General features: G+C 45.7%; 1 protein-coding gene across 9 annotated transcripts in view; it reads right to left on the minus strand.

The window, feature by feature from the left end:
- Window positions 1-6,870, minus strand: part of fmnl1a (formin-like 1a) — a 265,065-nt gene extending 258,195 nt beyond the window's left edge. For 7 of the 9 annotated variants that reach the window (XR_011955183.1, XR_011955182.1, XM_072561823.1 and 4 more), the window contains exon 1: window positions 6,138-6,870. Coding sequence is in view for 7 of the 9 variants with exons in the window: in XM_072561823.1 (XP_072417924.1) it covers window positions 6,138-6,266 (129 nt within the window). In the remaining 2 variants the exon portion in view is untranslated. The remainder of the gene's footprint in view (window positions 1-6,137) is intronic. The other 2 variants (XM_072561822.1, XM_072561818.1) reach the window with 1 other exon arrangement.
- Window positions 6,871-21,799: the final 14,929 nt, after the last annotated feature.

A 21,799-nucleotide genomic window follows, 5' to 3' on the forward strand; every position in this document is an offset into this window, starting at 1 on the left:
CAAGTTGTTTTTCCTATTCCTGCAGGTCAAAATGTGCCTGCGTAATGGTTTGGTTAAATCAGGAGCTCATGGTGTGGGGTCTGCATCTCATTTACTCAATGCTGCAGCAGCTCTGGAAGAAACCTTGGAATCAGATGCAAGTTGGCATGGAGACCAAGCCAAAGGGAAAAAAAAGTGCCATGTGTTCGATTTTAACACTGAGAAATGCCCAATTCATAAAGATATAACAATGCTCTTCAGTCAGAGGAGGTTGCTTTGTTTTGCTGCTTGTTAAAATCAGAATACTAAGAAACGATGCATGTAAAGAGAAAATTAAATGACACAGCATGAATCTGCTCTTATAGTATATGCTTGTCTACAGAATCTATTGAATGCTTTCAAACTTTTTATTCACAATTGGTAAGTGATGTGTGGTTAGGAGTTTCACTGTCCTTAAAATCTCCTTCCACACTACTTCAATGTGCAATAGTTACACATGTGACATATATTTCGGTGACTGCGATTGTCCAGATCAGCAGTCCTAGCAGTCAGAGAACATCCTAACAATTTCACGCACACAAGAAGACGCCAACCACCACCTCCTGCCTGGTGTCTGCCGGGAGCACCTGCACTCTCGTGAAACTAAGTTGTGTAACACAACCACGCACATTTTCGCAGTCCCATGATACGTTCCTGAGAGGTGGCTGGCTTCAACACATTAAACTCCACAGGGCCACTTCAGCACAAATTGACACATTTATTATTAGTCTTACGTGGTTCCAAGCTGCCGAACTCTGCAGTGCAATCTGCACTTCAATTACAGCTCAATGTCACACATTCAGCATCCACCAGGTTTCTGCTACCTATCTAGCCTGATCTACACATCAAGAGATGAAACAATTAGAGAATGAGATAATTAGAGGAAACAGGCAGAGGATGAGCTATTTGTGTGTGTATATATATATATATATATATATATTTACATATGCAGCTCTACAAATTGCTCAAGGACAACAGATTATTTCTCAATAATCTTTGATGTCTTTAATTCTTTTGAAAAAAGCACTAACAGCAGTCGACACACTTAAATGGCAGAAAGCAAATTACCAGTTAGATCTCTGAGCTCCAGGATAGTTACAAGGACATAAAAGTGCCTGGACCTACGTAAGGCCTAGTGGCCTGTTCAGCTTCTATCTTCCAAGCGCCACTTGCAATTTAGGGTCACTGTTTATGTTAACTTCCCAGTAAGTCTCCCAAAGACAATATCACACAACCTTGTTTCAAGGGAAACCTCTGCACAGAATAACCCCCAACACCAAACCTAATAAAGAAGTCAGTCTGGGTCTGAAAAAAAAGCACATGAATGGAAGCCTCTCAGATCAGAAGAAGGATAAATTAGGTGAAGATTCTAACCTAAAAACATAACCTTGTCTTGTCTCCATCCATGGGACTTGCTGCGTATTTCAAGCAGTTTATTTCTGTTATTATTTCAATCCCTAGGTTGAATTATTATCTTATAATAATATCCAGTACAATTCTTTTGAAAAATATTCACTGGGTGTGGTTGTTACTGGTGAGAAGTTTTCCCTTACAGAGGAACCACTGTAATCCATGTTGAGAATGTACACCAAAAGCACTCAGAGACTTTTATTCATTCAAAGAATGACTTGCTCATTTAAAAGGCCAGTTAACTTTATGGCTGTGTGGGGCTGAAGTCAAATATAGAACAGACTGTATAACGAGAATAGGGTTCCTTCTTGAAAGGTCAATAATAAACCAATTGGGTTTTTACATAGCCACCATTGCTAAGTAGTCTCGAATATGAAAGAGCTTGCATCTATATGTCTTTTCATAACCTTAGGACATCACAAGGAGCTATACGAGTAATAAGGTGCTTTCAAAGGTCCGACAATGTCTAAGTATTGGTAAACGTCATGAACCATTTGCAAACAGCAAAGCTCCCTCAGAGGAGAAAAGTGATCAGTGAATCCATTTAATTGCATGTATAAATGATCCTTACTCCATTAATTGTCCCCATAAGGACATTTCTGAGTTCATATTTGGGTTTTATCCTTTCCCCATCCAAGTGTGAAATTGAAAACTGTGACAATTAGTTGCTACTTTTTTTTACAGGCTGTGCCAAGCCAGAATGAAATGTAGAACAGTGCCAGCTGTACACAGGCCGCAGGATGAAGTCAGTCATTAGCAGAGCAGGCCTATCTTAACAATAGGTGCAGATATTTGTAGTTGTAGATGTACACCTAAAACAGTAACTTTCAAAGTATTTGTGAAAAAGCCTATAACCTCAGTGAGGCAGGTAGTGGCACCGGACTAATTCTTCAAAAACCCAGTCTAATGTTTTGGGGACATGGGTTCGAATCTCACTGTAAAATTTGAATTCAATAAGAATCTAAAATTTTTTTAAGAGGTTCGTCTACTGGCAATCATGTAACTATTGTTGATTGTCATTAAAAACCCATGAGGAAGTTCCCTAATTTTCTACAGGGAAGGAAATCTGCTATCCTTAACTGATATGGTCTATAGGTGATTCACAGCAATATGGTTGATTAGGACCTGCCCTCTGGGCAATTAGGGACGAAGAGGCCCGGCCAGTGACACACATATTGCATAAATTAATTTTTTTTAAACCCTGAGAAAATGCACAGGTGCTCTCGAGGGCCACCAGAAAATATTAAAATGTTTGAGCATTCATAAGAACATAGTAAAAACATATGAAATAGGAGCCATCCGGCTTGCGCTGCCATTCAACAAGATTGTGGCTGATCTTTTTATGGACTCAGCTCAAATTACATTCCCACTCACCATAATCCTTCATTCCTGTACTGATCAAAAATCTATCTTTGCTTCAAAACATTCTCAGCCAAAGAGGCCATTTTGTCACTGTTGTAGGTAAAATTGGGCTCCAGTACAAACCTCTTAAAGAGGCTCATTAAAGAGCCCAAGATGATGGACCCTTTACCAAGACTGTGCACCATCAAATTACAAGACGTTTGCTGCTCCTCCAAATGCTTGTGTCACAGCAAAGTTTTTAAAAGGCAAACAAGTGATAGCAGGGAGGAAATGCACAGCAGAGGTTAACACTGCAGTCAATGCAAGCCGACCAAATATACCTCAGAACTCAGCTTCAGCAACATTTAGAGAGAAGGAAGTCTTTATTTTCCGTCATTGCAGAAACTCCCTACGATGGTGACACTGCCCTATTCATTACAGGTTTCTCAATGTCAGCCATACCATGAATGAGACTGAGCAGGAACAGAGAGAACACGAGTGAAATCAGTGAAGAGTGAGGTGACTCAAGACAAGATGTCCTAGAAGCTGATTTAACACAGAACCAGATTAAAATGTAAAAGCAGGGCCTGTCGACATTCTGAGTCAGGGAACAGTAGATACTGCAAGGGATAGGCTACTCAAAGAATGGCAGTGGAAACAAATTAGTACTTTTTTGTCCACTTTGGTCAAAGTGTTTCTATTGGAACGAGAGAATTACAATAGCTGGAAATTAAATGCTTTGAGTCACTTACAAAGCCAGAACGAAACATAAAATTTCAGTAGTTCCCAACTTCTAGTAAATCATTCTGTAACACTATGATAATGCCAGTTTGAACTTTAATACCAATCATTCCCACTGCTGCAACTAAGCATCATTGTTAGACTGCAGGATTCTCTCAGGAATTAGTACTTGCTGTGAGTGGAAACTGGTGCGAAAGTTACTGCTGTGCTTATCTAGGGAAGCGAACAAGCTTTAAGACTCATTGCCTGTGAAACATTTTGAGGTGTTTTAAGATGGAGATGAGGAGAAAATTTACCATTGACTGGATCATTAGTCTGTGAGATTCTCTTCTCCAGAGAGTATTGGAGGGCATGTTATTGAATTTGTTCAAGATTAAATTGGACAAGGAAGTTGAAAGGTGAACAGGAAAAGGAAGTTGAGACCACAGTTAGATCAGTCATGATCTAATTGACTCGCAAAACAGGCCTGAAGGGCTGAATGGGGTTCTGTTGCTCCAACTCCCAGGTTCGATGATCCTGGGGCAAAGAAAAGGTGCTAAACAAATGTAAGGCTTCCTCAGTGGATGGTGGATAATGCTGAGTAGATATTAGTTATTGAACCAGGGCTGCTGACTGGAAGTTACAATAAGCTGTGGGAAGTCCATGCCTTTGGTACCCAGATTTCCCAGCCTCTTTTGTATTGACAGCAATCATTAGGGTCAAAGTGGACATATGCCCATGCTTGCTATAATTACTTTGACCACATCTTAATATCATGTTATTTGAATTATGCAACAGAAAACCATCATGCCACAGTTAATCTTAATACCATGATAGGCCGCAACAATCACCATTGGTAATGATTTGTTCCCTGACAAGGTCATTGGTTTAGGTATTAGACAAACGTACATACAGACGTTTTTAGTGTGTACAGGTACATACTATGGCCAAGTAAAGTCGATGAAAAAAATGCCTCTGCCTATGACAGAATTAGCATTTCCTGCTTCACAACCACCATTGCCTTGACATGGATACCTTAAAACCTCTTAATACTGTATCCAGTGTTTAGCAAACTGAGAGCTAGAATCTTCAACACATTAGAACAGAATACACTTGGACTTTGCTGACAGGATAACATAAGAGAAAGACACATTTTAGCTGATGAGAAACTTGTTTGATAGATTTCAAACAGTGATACGGTCTGAATTTGATAATTCAATACATTTTGAACTACTAAATTATAATCACTTTATAATTTGCATCAAACATTGTAAATAAGCCAGCTAATTGAAAATCCAATGCTTTAAAAATTGATAACTTGAATTAAATAACTTAAAAGGGTCAGATTACATGTCAGCAAGTAGTCAAAAGAGCAATTATTATTCTTCTCCTTTGGGCTATTTTACCACAGTGGTATTCAAATTCATGTCTGTACAGTGACCACAGCTTAAAGACAGAACTTAGACAATTTAGCCACAAGAGCTTTGAGCAGTGGATTTATCTACTAAAATGAGTTTGTGTCTCAATTATGATCTCTGTAAATGGACTGTGTCAGACAGAGCATGGAACTCATTATCCTGGATTATGTCTACATATGTAAGAGTGTCAGTCCTGTAGATAAATATATCATTCAATGTAATGAAAAAACACGATTGCCCAAGAAACATCTGCCAGAAAAGTGGCTGCTTAACTTGCTTTCGTCTTCTCACCTTTCCCACTATTGTAATGACAAATACATTATAGATTGTATCTGACTGACCTTAAATGCTATTATAGCAGTTAAGTGGGCTAGGTAGTTGGGGTAAGATTTGACTGGCAGATTCAACAGGAGCACATGTGGATCCCACATACAGCCACTGAAGAACTAATACAAAAATTACAGGCTGTTTTAAAACTGGTGAGCAGTGTTTACACTTTAAGGTCTCCTGTGAATACTGCAATTGGAACTGGCCAGGTCTCTGTTAGGAGCACTGACTGTGCAGACACTAAATGGTGTCACTTAATCATACTAGGTTTCACTATAAACTTGGGGTTGGGGATGGTGGCATGTTCTAGTTTAAAAATGCTTCTAACATACTCAACATTTGAACATAGTTCAACAGGTGTGTCACCCAGACTTAGGATTCGGGTTCACATCCATGTGTCCGACATACACCAGTCTTTACAGTAATAAGTCCAAGATTATAGATCACCTTGCAGTTCATTGGAGTCTGCATTCATGGAAGTACAACAGGAATGGTGTTTAAATTTATCGAACAGTGGGTTCAAGTCTCCTTCACCTCTCCCCATAAAGCAGTTCAGGTTCGGAATGCAAATCCATCTGGTTTTTCAGAGATTTACAAGCCCTTTCCCTGGCCCAGGTGTGCACTGTGTAAAGACCGCCAACTATGGTCAGATGCAGTCCTGAAGATTTCCACTTGACCCATCTCCACTGTCTCACCTTGTCAAGCAGCTTTCCCCCTCCCCACGCAATCCTCCCCAAATACAGCCCCGGTGGCTAACATCCCTGAGGGAACAAAGAGGCAAAACGGCCAAAGAAAATGAAAACCTTTAAATCCTCCCAAATGTATCAACCCGGGAAGCAGAGAATCCCGGGCAAGCGTGCAACTCGACTTGTGTCTGTGTGAGTGAATGTGTGTTGTACTCACCAGCACATGGGAGAATCTCTCTTCCAGCTCCCCTTCGTTAACAGGCATGGGCTGCTTGGGGACAGGCGCTGGCTGGCACCTGATCTCTTTCCCCGGGGACATATCCATCCCCCCGGCTGCATTCCCCATCCTGGAGCCGGCAAAATGTTTCAACACGTTGAACTTCACACTATCCAGGATTGAGCAGCGGGTGACAGTCCGTGTTATTTATTTTCCAAAAAAAACTGAGAGAAGGTGCTCGAGAGAGAGAAATCAAAAATCACACGAAAAAAAACAACAAAAGCCACACGCTCACTCTGCAGACCAAAAAGAAAAGCCTTTAAGAAACAGGCAGTCTCCACTTTCTGCTCTCCAACCCTGTGGTCCCGAAATTATTTCCCAGCCAGTAAAATCCATTGCTCAGCCTTCAGATCTGCCGGGGAAGTCACAAGCGGCAGCATCAGCCTGGTATCTCTGGGGTGATCCCCCTGATCCACAGGAAGGAGAAATGGCAGTGTGTATTCTCTCTTACACACAGACAGACAGAGAAAGGAGGAGAGAGAGAGAGAGAGAGGAAGTCAGGCTCACGATGAAGCAGCGAGCAGCACGGTTACTAATAGCAGCAGCAGTAGCGACAGATTGGGGTTTCCTGTTCTGCACTGACTCTCTCTCTCTCTCTCTCTCTGTAGCTCCTGTCCTGCTGCTGTTCAGCCCTGGATTACAGACACCCTGCCCGATGCTGGGGGGTGGCAGGCTGGTGAATGTCTCTAATCTAAATGGCACATTATACACCCCCCCCCCCCCCCCCCCATATAAGACACTATGCGGATCCCCCCCCCCCCCCCCCCAATATAGGACACTATGCGGATGGATCCTGTTCTAGCTGCTGCATTTCAAACGCCCCGTCTCAGAATGTGCAAGCTGATCGGCTATAGAGGCTGCATCCACTTGTTTTAAAACAGTAGCCCCGCTAAGGGGTAGAACGACTCCTCTTTATTGCCCCCCGCCCACTTTCTCCCAACCGCACACAGCCCCAGGTTGCAGACATCCTCTGGCTGCACGGATTGTCCCCGGGGCTGCAGGTGGACGCAGGCTCCGGCCGGGCACTAGGACCTCTCGGTACCGCTCTACCCATTGCCCAGGAGCTGCCAGTCTCAGCAACATTGGTGCTGGAGGCAGGGGCGTCCGCATGGTCCTAACGTCCCACTATCATCAACCTGCTCACGTTGGAAATGGCTGAGCGAGCTATACAGTAAATGGAAAAGTCCTGGGGGAAATTGATGTACAGAAAGATCTAGGAGTTCAGGTCTATTATTCCATGGAAGTGGCAACACAGGTCAACAGAGTGGTCAAGAAGGCAAGCAACATGCTTTCCTTTATCGGACGGGGTATTGAGTACAAGAATAGGCAGGTCATGTTACAGTTGTATAGAATTTTGGTTCAATCACGTTTGGAATACTGCATACAGTTCTGGTCACCACATTACCAACAGGATGTGGATGCTTTGAAGAGGGTGCGGAGGAGATTCACCAGGATGTATGGAGGGCACTAGCGATGAAAAAGAGGTTGAGTAGATTAGGATTATTTTCATTAGACAGAGATTTAGGTGGGACCTGATTGAGGTCTACAAAATCATGAGAGGTATAGACAGGGTGGACAGCAGGAAGCTTTTTCCCAGAATGCGGAACTCAATTGTTAGGTATCACGAGGTCAAAGTGAGAGGGGAAATGTTTAGGGGAGATATGCGCGGAAAGTTCTTTACGCAGAAGGTGGTGGGCCTGGAATGTGTTACCAGTGGAGCTGGTGGAGGCGGGCACAATCGCGTCACTTAAGATGTATTTAGACAGATATATGAATGGACAGGGAGCAGAGGGTTACAGAACCTTAGAAAATAGGTGACAGGTTTAGATAGAGGATCTGGATCGGCTTGGAGGGCTGAAGGGCCTGTTCCTGTGCTGTAATTTTCTTTGTTCTTATGACTCAAGACTCCTGCACCATGTGAGGGCACACAGCTTCCTTATCTTCTAACTTCCACTGGAAGCCCTCTCACCTGTGAGAACAAAGGCTGTTGGAACATTGCCCAGACTGACAGCAGTGTCGCTTTACTTGCTCATTGAGAGGATGCAGCCTTGATAAGAACTTGCTGTGTGGCAATTGGCTGTTGTGTTTCCTACATTACAACAGTCTACCCTTCAAAAATATTTAATTGGCTGTAAAGTTATTCTGAGATGCCCTTAATTCGTGAAAGATGCTATATCAGTGCAGTATCAGATATAGCTTCTGCACTCTAACCATAACTGTCCTTTTGTTTAAAGAAAGAACTCTACTTGACATCAAGACTGTATTTGACTGAGTGTGGCATCAAAGAACCCTAGCTAAGCTAGTAATCAGAGGGTTGGATGAAGTCGTACTGGCACAAAGGGAAGATGATTATGGTTGTAGCCCATGGCTCCCCAGTGGAATGTTGATTGTTGGACGTCAGTCATCTCAGCTCCAGGACATCTCTGCAGGAGTTCCTCAGGGTAGACTACTAGGCCCCACCATCTTCAGCTGCTTCACCAATGACCCTTCCTCCGTCCTTAGGTCACAAGTGGGGATGTTCGCCAATGATTGCACATTGTTAAGTACCATTTGCGACTCCTCAGATACTGAAGCAACCATGTTCAAAGATCTAGACAATATCTAGGCTTGGGCTGACAAATGATTAGTGACATTTGCACCATGCAAAGGCCAAGCAATGACCATGTGCAACAAAAGAGAAGCTAACCATTTCCCTTTTGACATTCTATGACAGTGTAATCCATTTAATCCCACACTGTCAACATCAGGGGGTGACCATTAACCGGAAAGTCAACTGGATTAGCCACATAAACGTAGTGGCTACTAGAGCAGCTCAGAGGTTAGGAATCCTGCAACAGGTAACTCACCTCCTGATGCTACAAAAGCCTGTCTACAAGATACATGTAAGGATTGTGATGGAATACTGCCTACTTACTGGGATGGGTGCAACTCTAACAACACTCGAGAATCTTGAAACCATCCAGGACAAAATAGCTACTTGATTGTCACCATGTCCGCAAACACTCAGTCTCTCCACTGCCCACTCTCAGTAGCTGCAGTGCATAACATATATAAGATACACTTCAGAATTCACCAAAGATCCTTAGATAGCACCTTCCAAATCCATGGCCCCTTCCATCCAAAAAGACATGGGCAGCAGATACGGAAACACCAACACTCTGAACCCTTCACCAACCTACTCACCATCCTGACTTGGAAATGTATTGATGTTCCTTCATTGTTGCTGGGTCAAACTCCTGGAATATCCTCCCTAATGCTTTTGTGTTTTTGCCTAGACCAAATGGATTGTAGGGATTCAAGAAGGCAGCTCACATTGTCAAAGGCAGCTAAGCACGGGCAACACCCTAAATAAATAAAACATAAATCTCAAGCAGGTTCCCTGTTTTCCTTTAATAACAGACACCATGGGCTAGATGCTTCCAAGCTGTGAATTTGTCTGTGGGAATGTAACCAGGTCTTCAGGGGTGGGCGTGGAGTCCAGGCAGTGGGCAAAGTCATAGTGTCATAGAGATGTACAGCACAGAAACTGACCCCTCAGTCTAACCCATCCATGCCGACCAGGTATTCTAAATAAGTCTAGACCCATTTGCCAGCATTTGGCCCATATCCCGTTAAGCCATTCCTATTCATATACCCATCCAGATGCCTTTTAAATGTTGTAATTGTACCAGCCTCCACCATTTCCTCTGGCAGCTCATTCCATTCACTCACCACCTACTGTGTGAAAAAGTTTCACCTTAGGTCCCTTTAAATCTTTCCTCTCTCACCTTAAACCTATGCCCTTTAGTTTTGGACTCCCCCAAAAGACCTTGACCATTCACCCTATCTATGCCCTCATGATTTGATAAACCTCGATAAGGTCACCCCTCAGCCTCTGACACCTAAAGGAAAATAGCCCCAACCTATTCAGCCTCTCCCTATATAGCTCCAACCCTGGCAACAGCCTTGTAAATCTTCTTTGCACCTTTTCAAGTTTCACAACATCTTTCCTGTAACAAGGAGATCAGAACTGAAAGTTAGAAAGAACGACTTTGTGCTGGTTTCCTGCTAACTTCCCAATTCCTCCCAAGGACAGCCCTGTGCAGAGACTGCAACCCCAAATAGTGGCAGATAGCCAATGAAGGTTTGTTGAGTGAGCAATTAGAAACAAAGTTGTATATACAATTCAAAATTGAAAGCATTGCACTGGGTCTATAGTGTATCAGAGACTCAGCTACTCCAAGAAGGTGCCTGTGGAAGAGGAGGTTGGAGAGGAATGAAAAGAAGATGTGATCTGATTGCAATGAGCAAGCCAGTGGACTTGTGCAGGCTGCTGGTTCCCTCAGCCTTTTCACCTTGCTCTCTGTTCCAAGCTTTTGCCTCAATGATGTCCTGCTAAGCTCTGCCACACTGGAGGCTAGCTGCTCCCAGATCAGACCTCCTTCATCTTCCATCCTTCTGCCATCTCCAAACGTGGACCTGAAACGTGGAGCAGACCTGATCATTGACCCCGTTCCAGAAAGTTACACATAGAAATAGTCTCGAAAGTCAAAGTCTTCAATGAAAATTCAACCCTATGATGCTGCTACAGCCTAACTAATGACTCAGTGGTAGCAATCTGCTACTTTAGGACAAGTAGTGAACTGCAATAAATGCTGACCTTCCCAGTGAGATCAAAAATTCATTTCAAAAACTCCTATTCTTAAAAAACCAATCAGGGTGATATTGGTCTACCTCAATGTCACCAGTCATGCAACATGGCTACAAGTTAAGTAAAAACCAAAAGAACTGCTGTAAATTAGAAACAAGAACAAAAAAATGCTGGAAAAGCTCAGCAGGTCTGGCAGCATCTGTGAAGAGAAATCAGAGTTAACGTTTCACATCCAGTGACCCTTTCTCAGAACTGAAACGTTAATTCTGATTTCTCTCCACAGATGCTGCCAGACCTGCTGAACTTTTCCAGCAATTGCTGTTTTTAGGTCTACAAGCTCCCCCTCATCTGACGAGTCACCAACTATGTAATTTAAACAAAAGGACTCATTACAATAACAAAAACGTACCGTGATAAATCAAAATGTTATCATCTGTGTCTAAAGAGATTCTGTAGTAGGTGGTTCCTCCTGGTTCTTGACAGATCCAAGTCTGTGCTGGATATGACATACTCCCCGTTCAGGGCCAGATTGAGCAGTGTACTAGGGCTTCCACTAAATTGCATTCCATTATGAACAATTGCATAGAACCTGCTTCAAAATGAGTGGGAATTTCAATATCGAGGGTTAACAGTTTCCATTTTTTCCCCAAATCATTTGTAAACTACATGGATGGGACAGGTTTGGAGGGATTGGGACTAAACACAGGCAAATGGAATTAGGTTAATTGTGAAAAATGGGCGATATGGACAGGCTGGGCCGAAGGGCCTGTTTCCACACTGTAAACCTCTCTGTAAGATTGCCTAAAGAGCAACTTTCCTGTTGATCCCTGAATTGCTATCCTCTTTTCAGAGTCATTTAAAGCTTCACCAGCTGGGTGGAGTCAAAGCTCCCCCTTCTCACTCTGCACAATTTCCCGCTCCCCCCCCCCCCCCCCGCCACCCCCCACCTCTCCAGCTCCCTCAACCCACCCCTCCCACTAAGTTTCCAACTCTTTGGCTTCTCCAGATTGTCAGCACAGGCAGTAGAGGCAAAGCTAACTCCCTTTAACTCAGTGAGGGAAGATATATAAATGGAACAATGAAATTAACATGTTAATCATAGAGTCATAGAGATGTACAGCACTTTGGTCCAACTCGTCCATGTCAACCTACCCTAATCTAGTCCCATTTGACACCACTTGGTCCATATCACTCCAAACCTTTCCTATTCAGTTACCTATCCAAATGCCTTTTAAATGTTGCAATTGTACTCGCCTCTACCACTTCCTCTGGAAGCTCTTTCCATACATGCACCACTTCTGTGTGAAAAAGTTGCCCCTTAGGTCCCTTTTAAATCTTTCCCCTCTCACCCTAAACCTGCACCCTCTAGTTCTGGACTCCACACCCCAGGAAAAAGACTTTCTCTATTTATCCTATCCATGCCCCTCATGATTTTGTAAACCTCTATAAGGTCACCCCTCAGCCTCCGACATTCCAAGGAAAACAGCCCCAGCCTATTCAGTCTCTCCCTATAGCTCAAATCCTCCAACCCTGGCAACATCCTTGTAAATCTTTGCTGAACCTTTTCAAGTTTCACAACATCCTTCTGATAGGAAGGAGACTAGAATTGCACACAATTTTTTAAAGTGAACAAAAAAATCAATTATCGTGTTTCCGACTGTATGCCTTTGCATGTGACATTATTTGAATGGAAAGATTAGTCTCAGAATATGTAGTAGATCAGGCAACATCTGGAAAGGGTTGGATTTTGACTTTGTGTAAAATGGGTGATGCCATACCAGCTTCCTTCATGTCTTTAATTTTAGATTCCTGGCCTTTACAATTTTCCCTCATTAGGTTATTGCATCAACGTCAATGTTCAGTGTGGAGAAGTATATCCAACAAATAAAATGTGGAGCTGTATTTTACTTCGAAGTATTATGCAATCGATAGCTGCACCCTGAAGTGAATTAAAAATTATGCAGTCAAACTTGAAAAGATCATTCTGTATACTTTAACTTTGTGAAACTCCCGCAGTGTAGGTTTCCTATCGTCATTATACTGATTCATTTCTGCTTCATTGTCGTTAAATCCTGATAAATTGACAACTTCAAATTTGTATGGATATGTACGCAGTGTCAGAGATTGTGCATTATAGATGCAATGGAGCCCCTTATTACTTAAAAATAATCACTGTTAAATTATTTAAGAGCATGAATGCAGTATTACTGAGAATATAGAGAGCATCATTCATCAGTCCAAGAATGCTGAGTGAATTTCTGCCATTTTATTCATTTACCATGTGTAATCTTTGCTGTTGGATCAGAGAGAGAAGAAGACAAACTACATTTCTATAGTGCCTTATCATATCCTCAGGACATCCCAGAACATTTCACAGCTAATGGATTATTTTTGAAGTGCAGTCATTCGACCATAGGAACGGTAATGGACCATTTAGCCTCTCGATCCCATCCAGTCTTTCAACTGTATAATTCTGTGGGGGGCAGTTAGTTGGGCAGCTGGCTTCTAATGGGGAGTGAAGCCAAAAACATGGGTTCCATTCCCACACCGACTGAGTTGAGATGTGGTGACCCTCAGGTGAAACCATTGCTCTCTGCAATGAGAGAGCAGTCCTCTGGAGTCATATAATTGTTGATCTGTAACTCAATTTTGTTGATCCACCTTTACTCCTTATGTCTCAAAAACTGATACTGATTTTACCTCTTCCAGTATTGAGAAGTTTAACTGATTTTCCCAATTGGCTTTTAAAGTGAGGGAATTGCAGAATTTTGCTAATGGTTGTGTGAGTGTTTCTTGATCTCATCCTAAATCACTCAGTTCTGATTTAAGATTGGGCTTTATCACCTCTGCACTTCCTCACAAGAGGACATAGGCTGTATGTCTGTATGACATAATTTCTCCACATCTATCATGTTGAATCCTTTTGTCATTTTAAACACTTGAATTAGATAATTAACAATAACAGAAATTGCTCTGCTCCTGGGCCTGGCCAAACTGGCCATCAACAGGTCCAGGCAGTGGGCCATGGAGGGGGTCGTTAGGGCCGACTACCTGCCCCTCTTCCGCGGTTACATTAGAGCCCAGGTGTCTCTGGAAAAGGAGCACACCGTGTCCACTGACACCCTGGAGTTGTTCAGGGAGAGGTAGGCACTGCAGGGAGTGGAGTGCATTATTTCCCCCTCCAACTCTGTTTTGATTTAATCCCTGCCCTCCCCTTCACTGTTTGATCACACAGCATTGCCCTTTGATGTGAAGGGCACTGCTTGTCACTGGCCACTCAGGTGTTTCTTTTCTTCCTGGTGGTGGAAATTTGAATAAAGATTCGTGCACCTTGTGTCTTTCACTGTGTCTCACACCTGCACACACACACGGGTGAAACAAAGCCAGAAATTGCTGGCAATACTCTGCAGGTCTGGCAGTACCTGTGGGAAGAAAGCAGAGTTAACATTTCAAGTCTGGCAACTCTTTATCAGAACTGATGAATGAATGAATTCAATTAGATCATTTGTTGAATTGCTAAACTTAACAGAATACAGACTACGTTTGTGCAACCTGTCCTCATGATCTAACCCTTTATGTCCTGACATAATTCGAGAGAATCAGCACTCTACCAAGATTAAGAAGCATAGAATCCCTAAAGTGTGGAAATAGGCCCTTTGGCCCAACAAGACCACACTGACCCTCTGAAAAGTAACCCGCCCAGACCCATTCCCTATATTTACCCCTGCCTAAAGCACCTAACCTACACATCCCTGAACACTGTGGGCAATTTCACAAGGCCAATTCACTTAACCTGCAATTCTTTGGATTGTGGGAGCAAACCAGAGTAATCGGAGATGCAAACCCTCCACAGACAGCCACCTGAGGCTGGAATCGAACCTGGAGCCCTGGCATTACAAAGCAGCAATGCTAACCACTCAGCCACCACACCACCGCTTTCTGAGACTTGGTGCTTAAAACTGAACTGAGATCTCTCAATAGGATTAGATTGGGTCCCTGTATAACTAAAATAGTGCTTTCTTACTTTTTCACCCCTAACAATAAGGAGATAGTGATAGCTCTCTTGTGATGAAAGAATCATTCCATTAGCATTTCTGGTTGCCGTTTGCACCTGTGTTTGTACCTTACCGAGTGGACACAGTTTGAGTAACACCACTCAGTAAAAAACTCCATTTGGCTTTCCTTGATTCAATGTAAGTGACCTCATTGAGTAGGATCTGCTCTGGTCATTTCACAATTCCCTACTTCAGTCCACAGACCTGACCACCCGTCCTAATTTACTTCATCTGTAAACTATTGCTTCATCCAAGCCATTGAAATATCTGGTGAAGAGTCCACATGGGCAGGATTTTTTGGACTTTGAAAGTTCTCCAGTTTCACGTTCACAGCAGCATGGGAACTCACCTAACATCACTAATTAAAAAGCTATCTCATGGGGTGCCATCCTACAGGGGGGGCCATGGCAGCTTCGGGCAGTCAGATGTGGGATATAATGTGGCCCATTGCTAGAGCAGATGGTAGGCTTCCCAGTGTCAACGGTGAGAGCATTGCTGAGGGGCAAGCAGCAAAGGCAGAATGGATGTAGTGGGTCAGAGATCGGGTGACACTTGCTTCACCCCCAACAGATCAAAGGCATCATTCTCCAGGTAATGATCAGGCAGTCCTGGCATAAGAAGGCTTCAGGACTTTTGCCGATAAACATCAAAAAGCACTGAAATCACACATGACCTCACCCTTCTATTAGGCAGCCACGTTCTCGGAGTTGCACATCGGGAACACACTGGCAAAATGATCTTTAAGTGGGAAAACTGCTGAAAACTGATTCATTAGCTACTTAGTTTTCCAATTTTGGTTTGCTGGGAAAAGAAACTGAAGCTATAAGCAAACAGACAGAACAAGGAATGGCTTCTGAATATTGATGGGCAGATGATATTCAAAAGATATAGAAAGCTAGATAAAGATGGTGGAATCAAAGATAGGACTGGTGCATTAGTTAGAGATGACCTTCGTCCAGAAGATCAGTTGAAGAACAGAGACCTCGAGGTTCAGGTACATAGTTCTTTGAAGTTTGCATCACATGTAGACAAGGTGGTTAAGAAGATGGTTAGCATGCTTGAGTTCATTGCTCAGGTCTTTTAGTATAGGAGCTGGGACGTTATGTTGAGGCTGTACAGGATGTTGGTGAGACCTCTTCTGGAGTACTGTGCCGTTCTGGTAGCCCTGTTATAGGAAGGAAAGTATCAAGTTGGAGAGGGCTCAGAAAAGGTTTACCAGGAAATTGCTGGGAATGGAGGGTTTGATTTATAAGGAGAAGCTGGATAGACTGAGATTTATTCACGGGAGCGTAGAAGGCTGAGAAGTGATCTTCTAGAGGTTTATAAAATAATGAAGGGTACAGATACAGTGAATAGCAGTTGTCTTTTCCCTAGGGTGGGGGATTTCAAGACGAGGAGTCATATGTTTAAACTGAGAGGAGAAAGTTTTAAAAATGGTATGAGGGCAACCTTTTAACACAGTGAGTGGTTTGTGTGTAAAATGAACTTCTGGAGGAAGTGATGGATGGGAGTACAGTTACAATGTTTAAAAAGCATTTGGATAAGTACATGAATAAGAAGTGTTTGAAGGGATATGGGCCAAACAGGCAGGGTGGGCTAGAAGCACGTTTGGGATTATGGTCGGCATGGACTGGTTGGACTGAAGGGTCTGTTTCCATGCTGTATAACTCGGTGACTCTTTTAGGATGTTATAGAGTCATTGGATCATAGAGTCTTTGAGTCATAGACGTGTACAGCATGGAAATAGACTCCTTGGTCCATCTCATCCCTGCTGACCGGATACCCTAACCTTATCTAGTCCCGCACTTGGCCCATTTCCCCCTAAACCCATTCATGTTCATATATCCAACCTGATGCCTTTTAAACATTGTAATTGTTCCAGCTTCCACCACTTCCTCTGGCAGCTCATTCAATACATGCACCACCCTTTGCATGAAAAAGTTGCTCTTTAGCTCTCTTTTAAGTCCTTTCCCTCTCACCCTAAACCTGTGCCCTTGAGTTTTGGATTCCCCCAATTTAGGGAAACATCTTTGGCTATTCACCTTATCCCAGCCCCTTATAATTTCATAAACCTTGATAAGGTCACCCCTCAGCCTTTGACACTCCAGGGAAAACAGCCCCAGTCTGTTCAGCCTCTCCCTGTAGCTCAAACCCTCCAATCCTGGAAACATCCTTGTAAATCTTTTCTGAACCCTTTCAAGTTTCACAAGATTTTTCCAACAGGAAGGAGACCAGAATTGCACTCAATATTCCAAAAGTGGTCTAACCAATGTCCTGTACAGCTGCTACATGAATGTAGAATACATTTGGGTGGAGTTGAGGAATAGTATGCAAAAAGATTCATTAAAAAAAGTGCTTTCCATAAAGATATGGCAGTAATCATAGAGTTATGGAGTCATAAAGATGTACAGCATGGAAACTGACCCTTCGGTCCAACCCGTCCATTCTGACCAGATAGAACCAACCCAATCTAGTCCCACCTCCAGCACCCGGCCCATATCCCTCCAAACCCTTCCTATTCATATACCCATCCAAATGCCTTTTAAATGTTGCAATTGTACGAGCCTCAACCACTTCCTCTGGCGGCTCATTCCATACACGTAACTCCCTCTGCGTGAAAAATTGCCCCTTAGGTTTCTTTTATATCTTTCCTCTCTCACCCTAAACCTATGCCCTCTAGTTCTGGACTCCCCGAACCCCAGGGAAAAGACTTTGTCTATTTATTCTATCCACACCCCTTATAATTTTGTAAACCTCTATAAGGTCACCCCTCAGCCTCTGACGCTCCGGGGAAAACAGCCCCAGCCTGTTCAGCCTCTACCTGTAGCTCAGATCCTCCAACCCTGGGAACATCCTTGTAAATCTTTTCTGAACTCTTTCAACTTTCACAATATCTTTCCGATAGGAAGGAATTGATTTTAATCTGCATCCACACTAGAAAAATCAGATTAGCGGTCATAGTTTGGAACAGAAGTGTCTGGAATCCTTTTGAGATAATTTCCTAGAGCAGCATTTTCTGGAGGGAGCAGAGAACTGGTTTGTATAAATTTGGTATTTTATCACATTGCAGTATTAATGGATCATGTCACACTAACATCACAATAACCAGAATCTTTCATCCTGTTCAGAATGGAGGAAGGCAGGTCTGAGACCAGTGTTTTAAATTTAAATAAAGGCAACAATGTGGGCATGAAAGCTGAACGAACTAAAGTGAACTTAGATACTGGGTTAGAGTACAGATCGATTGAGCCCTTTCCTGAAGAACGGCTTTTGCCATAAATATCGATGCTGCCTGATCTGCTGTGTTTTTCTGGCACCACTCTAATCTGGAGTCTGATCTAGAGCTTAAAAATGTGTTGCTGGAAAAGCGCAGCAGATCAGGCAGCATCCAAGGAGAAGGAGAATCGACATTTCGGGCATAAGCCCTTCTTCAGGAATTTGATCTAGAGCATCTGCAGTCCTCACTTTGATCAATACGTCTATTGAGAAGCAATGGCAGATGCTTAATGATATATTTCAGAATACTCAGAACGAGAAAAACTTCTATAATTAAAAAATATAAGGGGAAGATATACAACCAAAGGAGCATCAAAGTAAACAGCAGCACGGTGACTCAGTGAGGGGCCACACGGTGACTCAGTGAGGGGCCGCACGGTGTCTGAGTGAGGGGCCACACAGTGACTCAGTAATGGGCCGCACGGTTACTCAGTGAGGGGCCTCACGGTGACTCAGTGAGGGGCCACATGGTGACTCAGTGAGGGGCCACACGGTGACTCAGTGAGGGGCCGCACGGTGTCTGAGTGAGGGGCCACACAGTGACTCAGTAATGGGCCGCACGGTTACTCAGTGAGGGGCCTCACGGTGACTCAGTGAAGAGCCACACCTTTACTCAGTGAGGCGCCGCACGGTGATTCAGTGAGGGGGCACACAGTTACTCAGTGAGAGCCAAATGGTGACTCAGTGAGGGCCACATGGCTACTCAGTGAGGGGTCACAAGGACACTCATTCAGGGGCCACACGGTCACTCAGTGAGGGGTGGCACGGTGACTCAGTGAGGGGCGACACGGTGACTCAGTGAGGGGCCGCACAGTGACTCAGTGAGGGGCCATACGGTGACACAGTGAGGGGCCACGCGGACACTCAGTGAGGGGCCACACGGTGACTCAGTGAGGGGCCACGCGGACACTCAGTGAGGGGCCACAGGGTCACTCAGTGAGGGTTGGCATGGTAACTCAGTGAGGGGTCTCAAGGTGACTCAGTGAGGGGTCTCACGGTGACTCAGTGAGGGGCGGAACTGTGACTCAGTTAGGGGCGGCACGGTGACTCAGTTAGGGGCGGCACAGTGACATAGTGAGGGGCCGCACGGTGACTGAGTGAGGCAACACACGGTGACTAAGTGACGGCCACACGGTTACTCAGTGAGGGGCCACACGTTGACTCAGTGAGGGGGCACACGTTGACTCAGTGAGGGGGCACACGGTTACTCAGTGAGGACCAAACGGTGACTCAGTGAGGGGCCACACGTTGACTCAGTGAGGGGGCACACGGTTACTCAGTGAGGGCCAAATGGTGACTCAGTCAGGGGCCACATGGTCTCTCAGTGAGGGGCAGCACAGTTACTCAGTAATGGGCCACACATTGACTCGGTGTGGGGCAGCACGGTGACTCAGTGAGGGGCGGCACGGTGACATAGTGAGGGGCCGAACGGTGACTCAGTGAGGAGCCACACGGTGACTCAGCGAGGGGCTGCACGGTGACTCAGCGAGGGGCTGCACGGTGACTCAGCGAGGGGCTGCACGGTGACTCAGTGAGGGGCGGCACGGTGACTCAGTGAGGGGCGGCACGGTGACTCAGTGAGGGGCGGCACGGTGACTCAGTGAGGGGCAGCACGGTGACTCAGTGAGGGGCCACACAGTGACTCAGTGAGGGGCCACACGGACACTCAGTGTGGGGCCACAGGGTCACTCAGTGAGGGTTGGCATGGTAACTCAGTGAGAGGTCTCAAGGTGACTCAGTGAGGGGCGGCACAGTGACTCAGTTAGGGGCGGCACGGTGACTCAGTGAGGGGGCTACACGGTGACTAAGTGAGGGGCCGCACGGTGACTGAGTGAGGCGACACACGGTGACTAAGTGAGGGCCACATGGTTACTCAGTGAGGGGCCACGCGGAAACTCAGTGAGGGGCCACACGGTGAATCAGTGAGGGGCCGCACGGTGACTCAGCGAGGGGCTGCACGGTAACTCAGTGAAGGGCCACACCTTTACTCAGTGAGGGGCCGCACGGTGATTCAGTGAGGGGGCACACGGTTACTCAGTGAGGGCCAAATGGTGACTCAGTAAGGGCCACATGGCTACTTAGTGAGGGGTCAAAAGGACACTCAGTCAGGGGCCACACGGTGACTCAGTGAGGGGCCACACGGTCACTCAGTGAGGGGCCATACGGTGACTCAGTGAGGGGCCACACGGTGATCAGTGAGGGGCCACACGGTCACTCAGTCAGGGGCCACACGGTGACTCAGTGAGGGGCCACACGGTGACTCAGTGAGGGGCCACGCGGTGACTCAGTGAGGGGCCATACGGTGACTCAGTGAGGGGCCATACGGTGACTCAGTGAGGGGCCACAGGGTCACTCAGTGAGGGTTGACATGGTAACTCAGTGAGGGGTCTCAAGGTGACTCAGTGAGGGGTCTCACGGTGACTCAGTGAGGGGCGGAACTGTGACTCAGTTAGGGGCCACACGGTGACTCAGTGAGGGGCAGCACAGTTACTCAGTAATGGGCCGCACAGTTACTCAGTGATGGGACACACAGTGACTCGGTGAGGGGCAGCACGGTGACTCAGTGAGGGGCAGCACGGTGACTCGTGAGGGGCGGCACGGTGACTCAGTGAGGGGCCGCACGGTGACTGAGTGAGGGGACACAAGGTGACTAAGTGAGGGGCTACACGGTGACATAGTGAGGGCCCGCACGGTGACTCAGTGAGGGGCGGCACGGTGACTCAGTGAGGGCCCACATGGTGACTCAGTGAGGGGCCACACGGTGACTCAGTGAGAGGCCACACGGTGACTCAGTTAGAGGCGGCACAGTGACATAGTGAGGGGCCACACGGTGACTGAGTGAGGGGCCACATGGTGACTCAGTGTGGGGCCACACGGTGACTTAGTGAGGGGCCACATGGTGACTGAGTGAAGGGCCACACAGTGACTCAGTGATGGGCATCACGGTGACTCAGTGAGGGACGGCATGGTTACTCAGGGAGCAGCAGCACGGTGACTCAGTGAGTGGTCGCACGGTTACTCAGTGAGGGGCCTCACGGTGACTCAGTGAAGGGCCACACCTTTACTCAGTGAGGGGCCGCACGGTTACTCAGTGAGGGCCAAACGGTGATTCAGTGAGGGCCAAACGGTGACTCAGTGAGGGCCACATGGCTACTCAGTGAGGGTTCACAAGGACACCCAGTCAGGGGCCACACGGTCACTCAGTGAGGGGTGGCACGGTGACTCAGTGAGGGGCCACATGGTTACTCAGTGAGGGGCAATATGGTTACCCAGTGAGGGACCGCACGGTGACATAGTGAGGGGCCGCACGGTGACTCAGTGAGGGGCCACACGGTGACTGAGTGAGGCGACACACGGTGACTCAGTGAGGGGCGGAATGGTGACTCAGTGAGGGGCCACATAGTGACTCAGTGAGAGGCCACACGATGACTCAGTGAGGGGCCTCACGGTGACTAAGTGAGGGGCCACATGGTGACTCATTGAGGGGCGGCACGGTGACTGAGTGAGGGGCCACACAGTGACTAAGTGAGGGGTCACACAGTGACTCAGTGATGGGCCACACGGTGACTCAGTGAGGGGCCACATCTTTACTCAGTGAGGGACCACACGGTGACTCAGTGAGGGGCTGCATGGTGACTCAG

Source organism: Chiloscyllium punctatum, chromosome 42, assembly GCF_047496795.1.
Source record: "Chiloscyllium punctatum isolate Juve2018m chromosome 42, sChiPun1.3, whole genome shotgun sequence".
NCBI classification, from domain to species: Eukaryota; Metazoa; Chordata; class Chondrichthyes; order Orectolobiformes; family Hemiscylliidae; genus Chiloscyllium; species Chiloscyllium punctatum.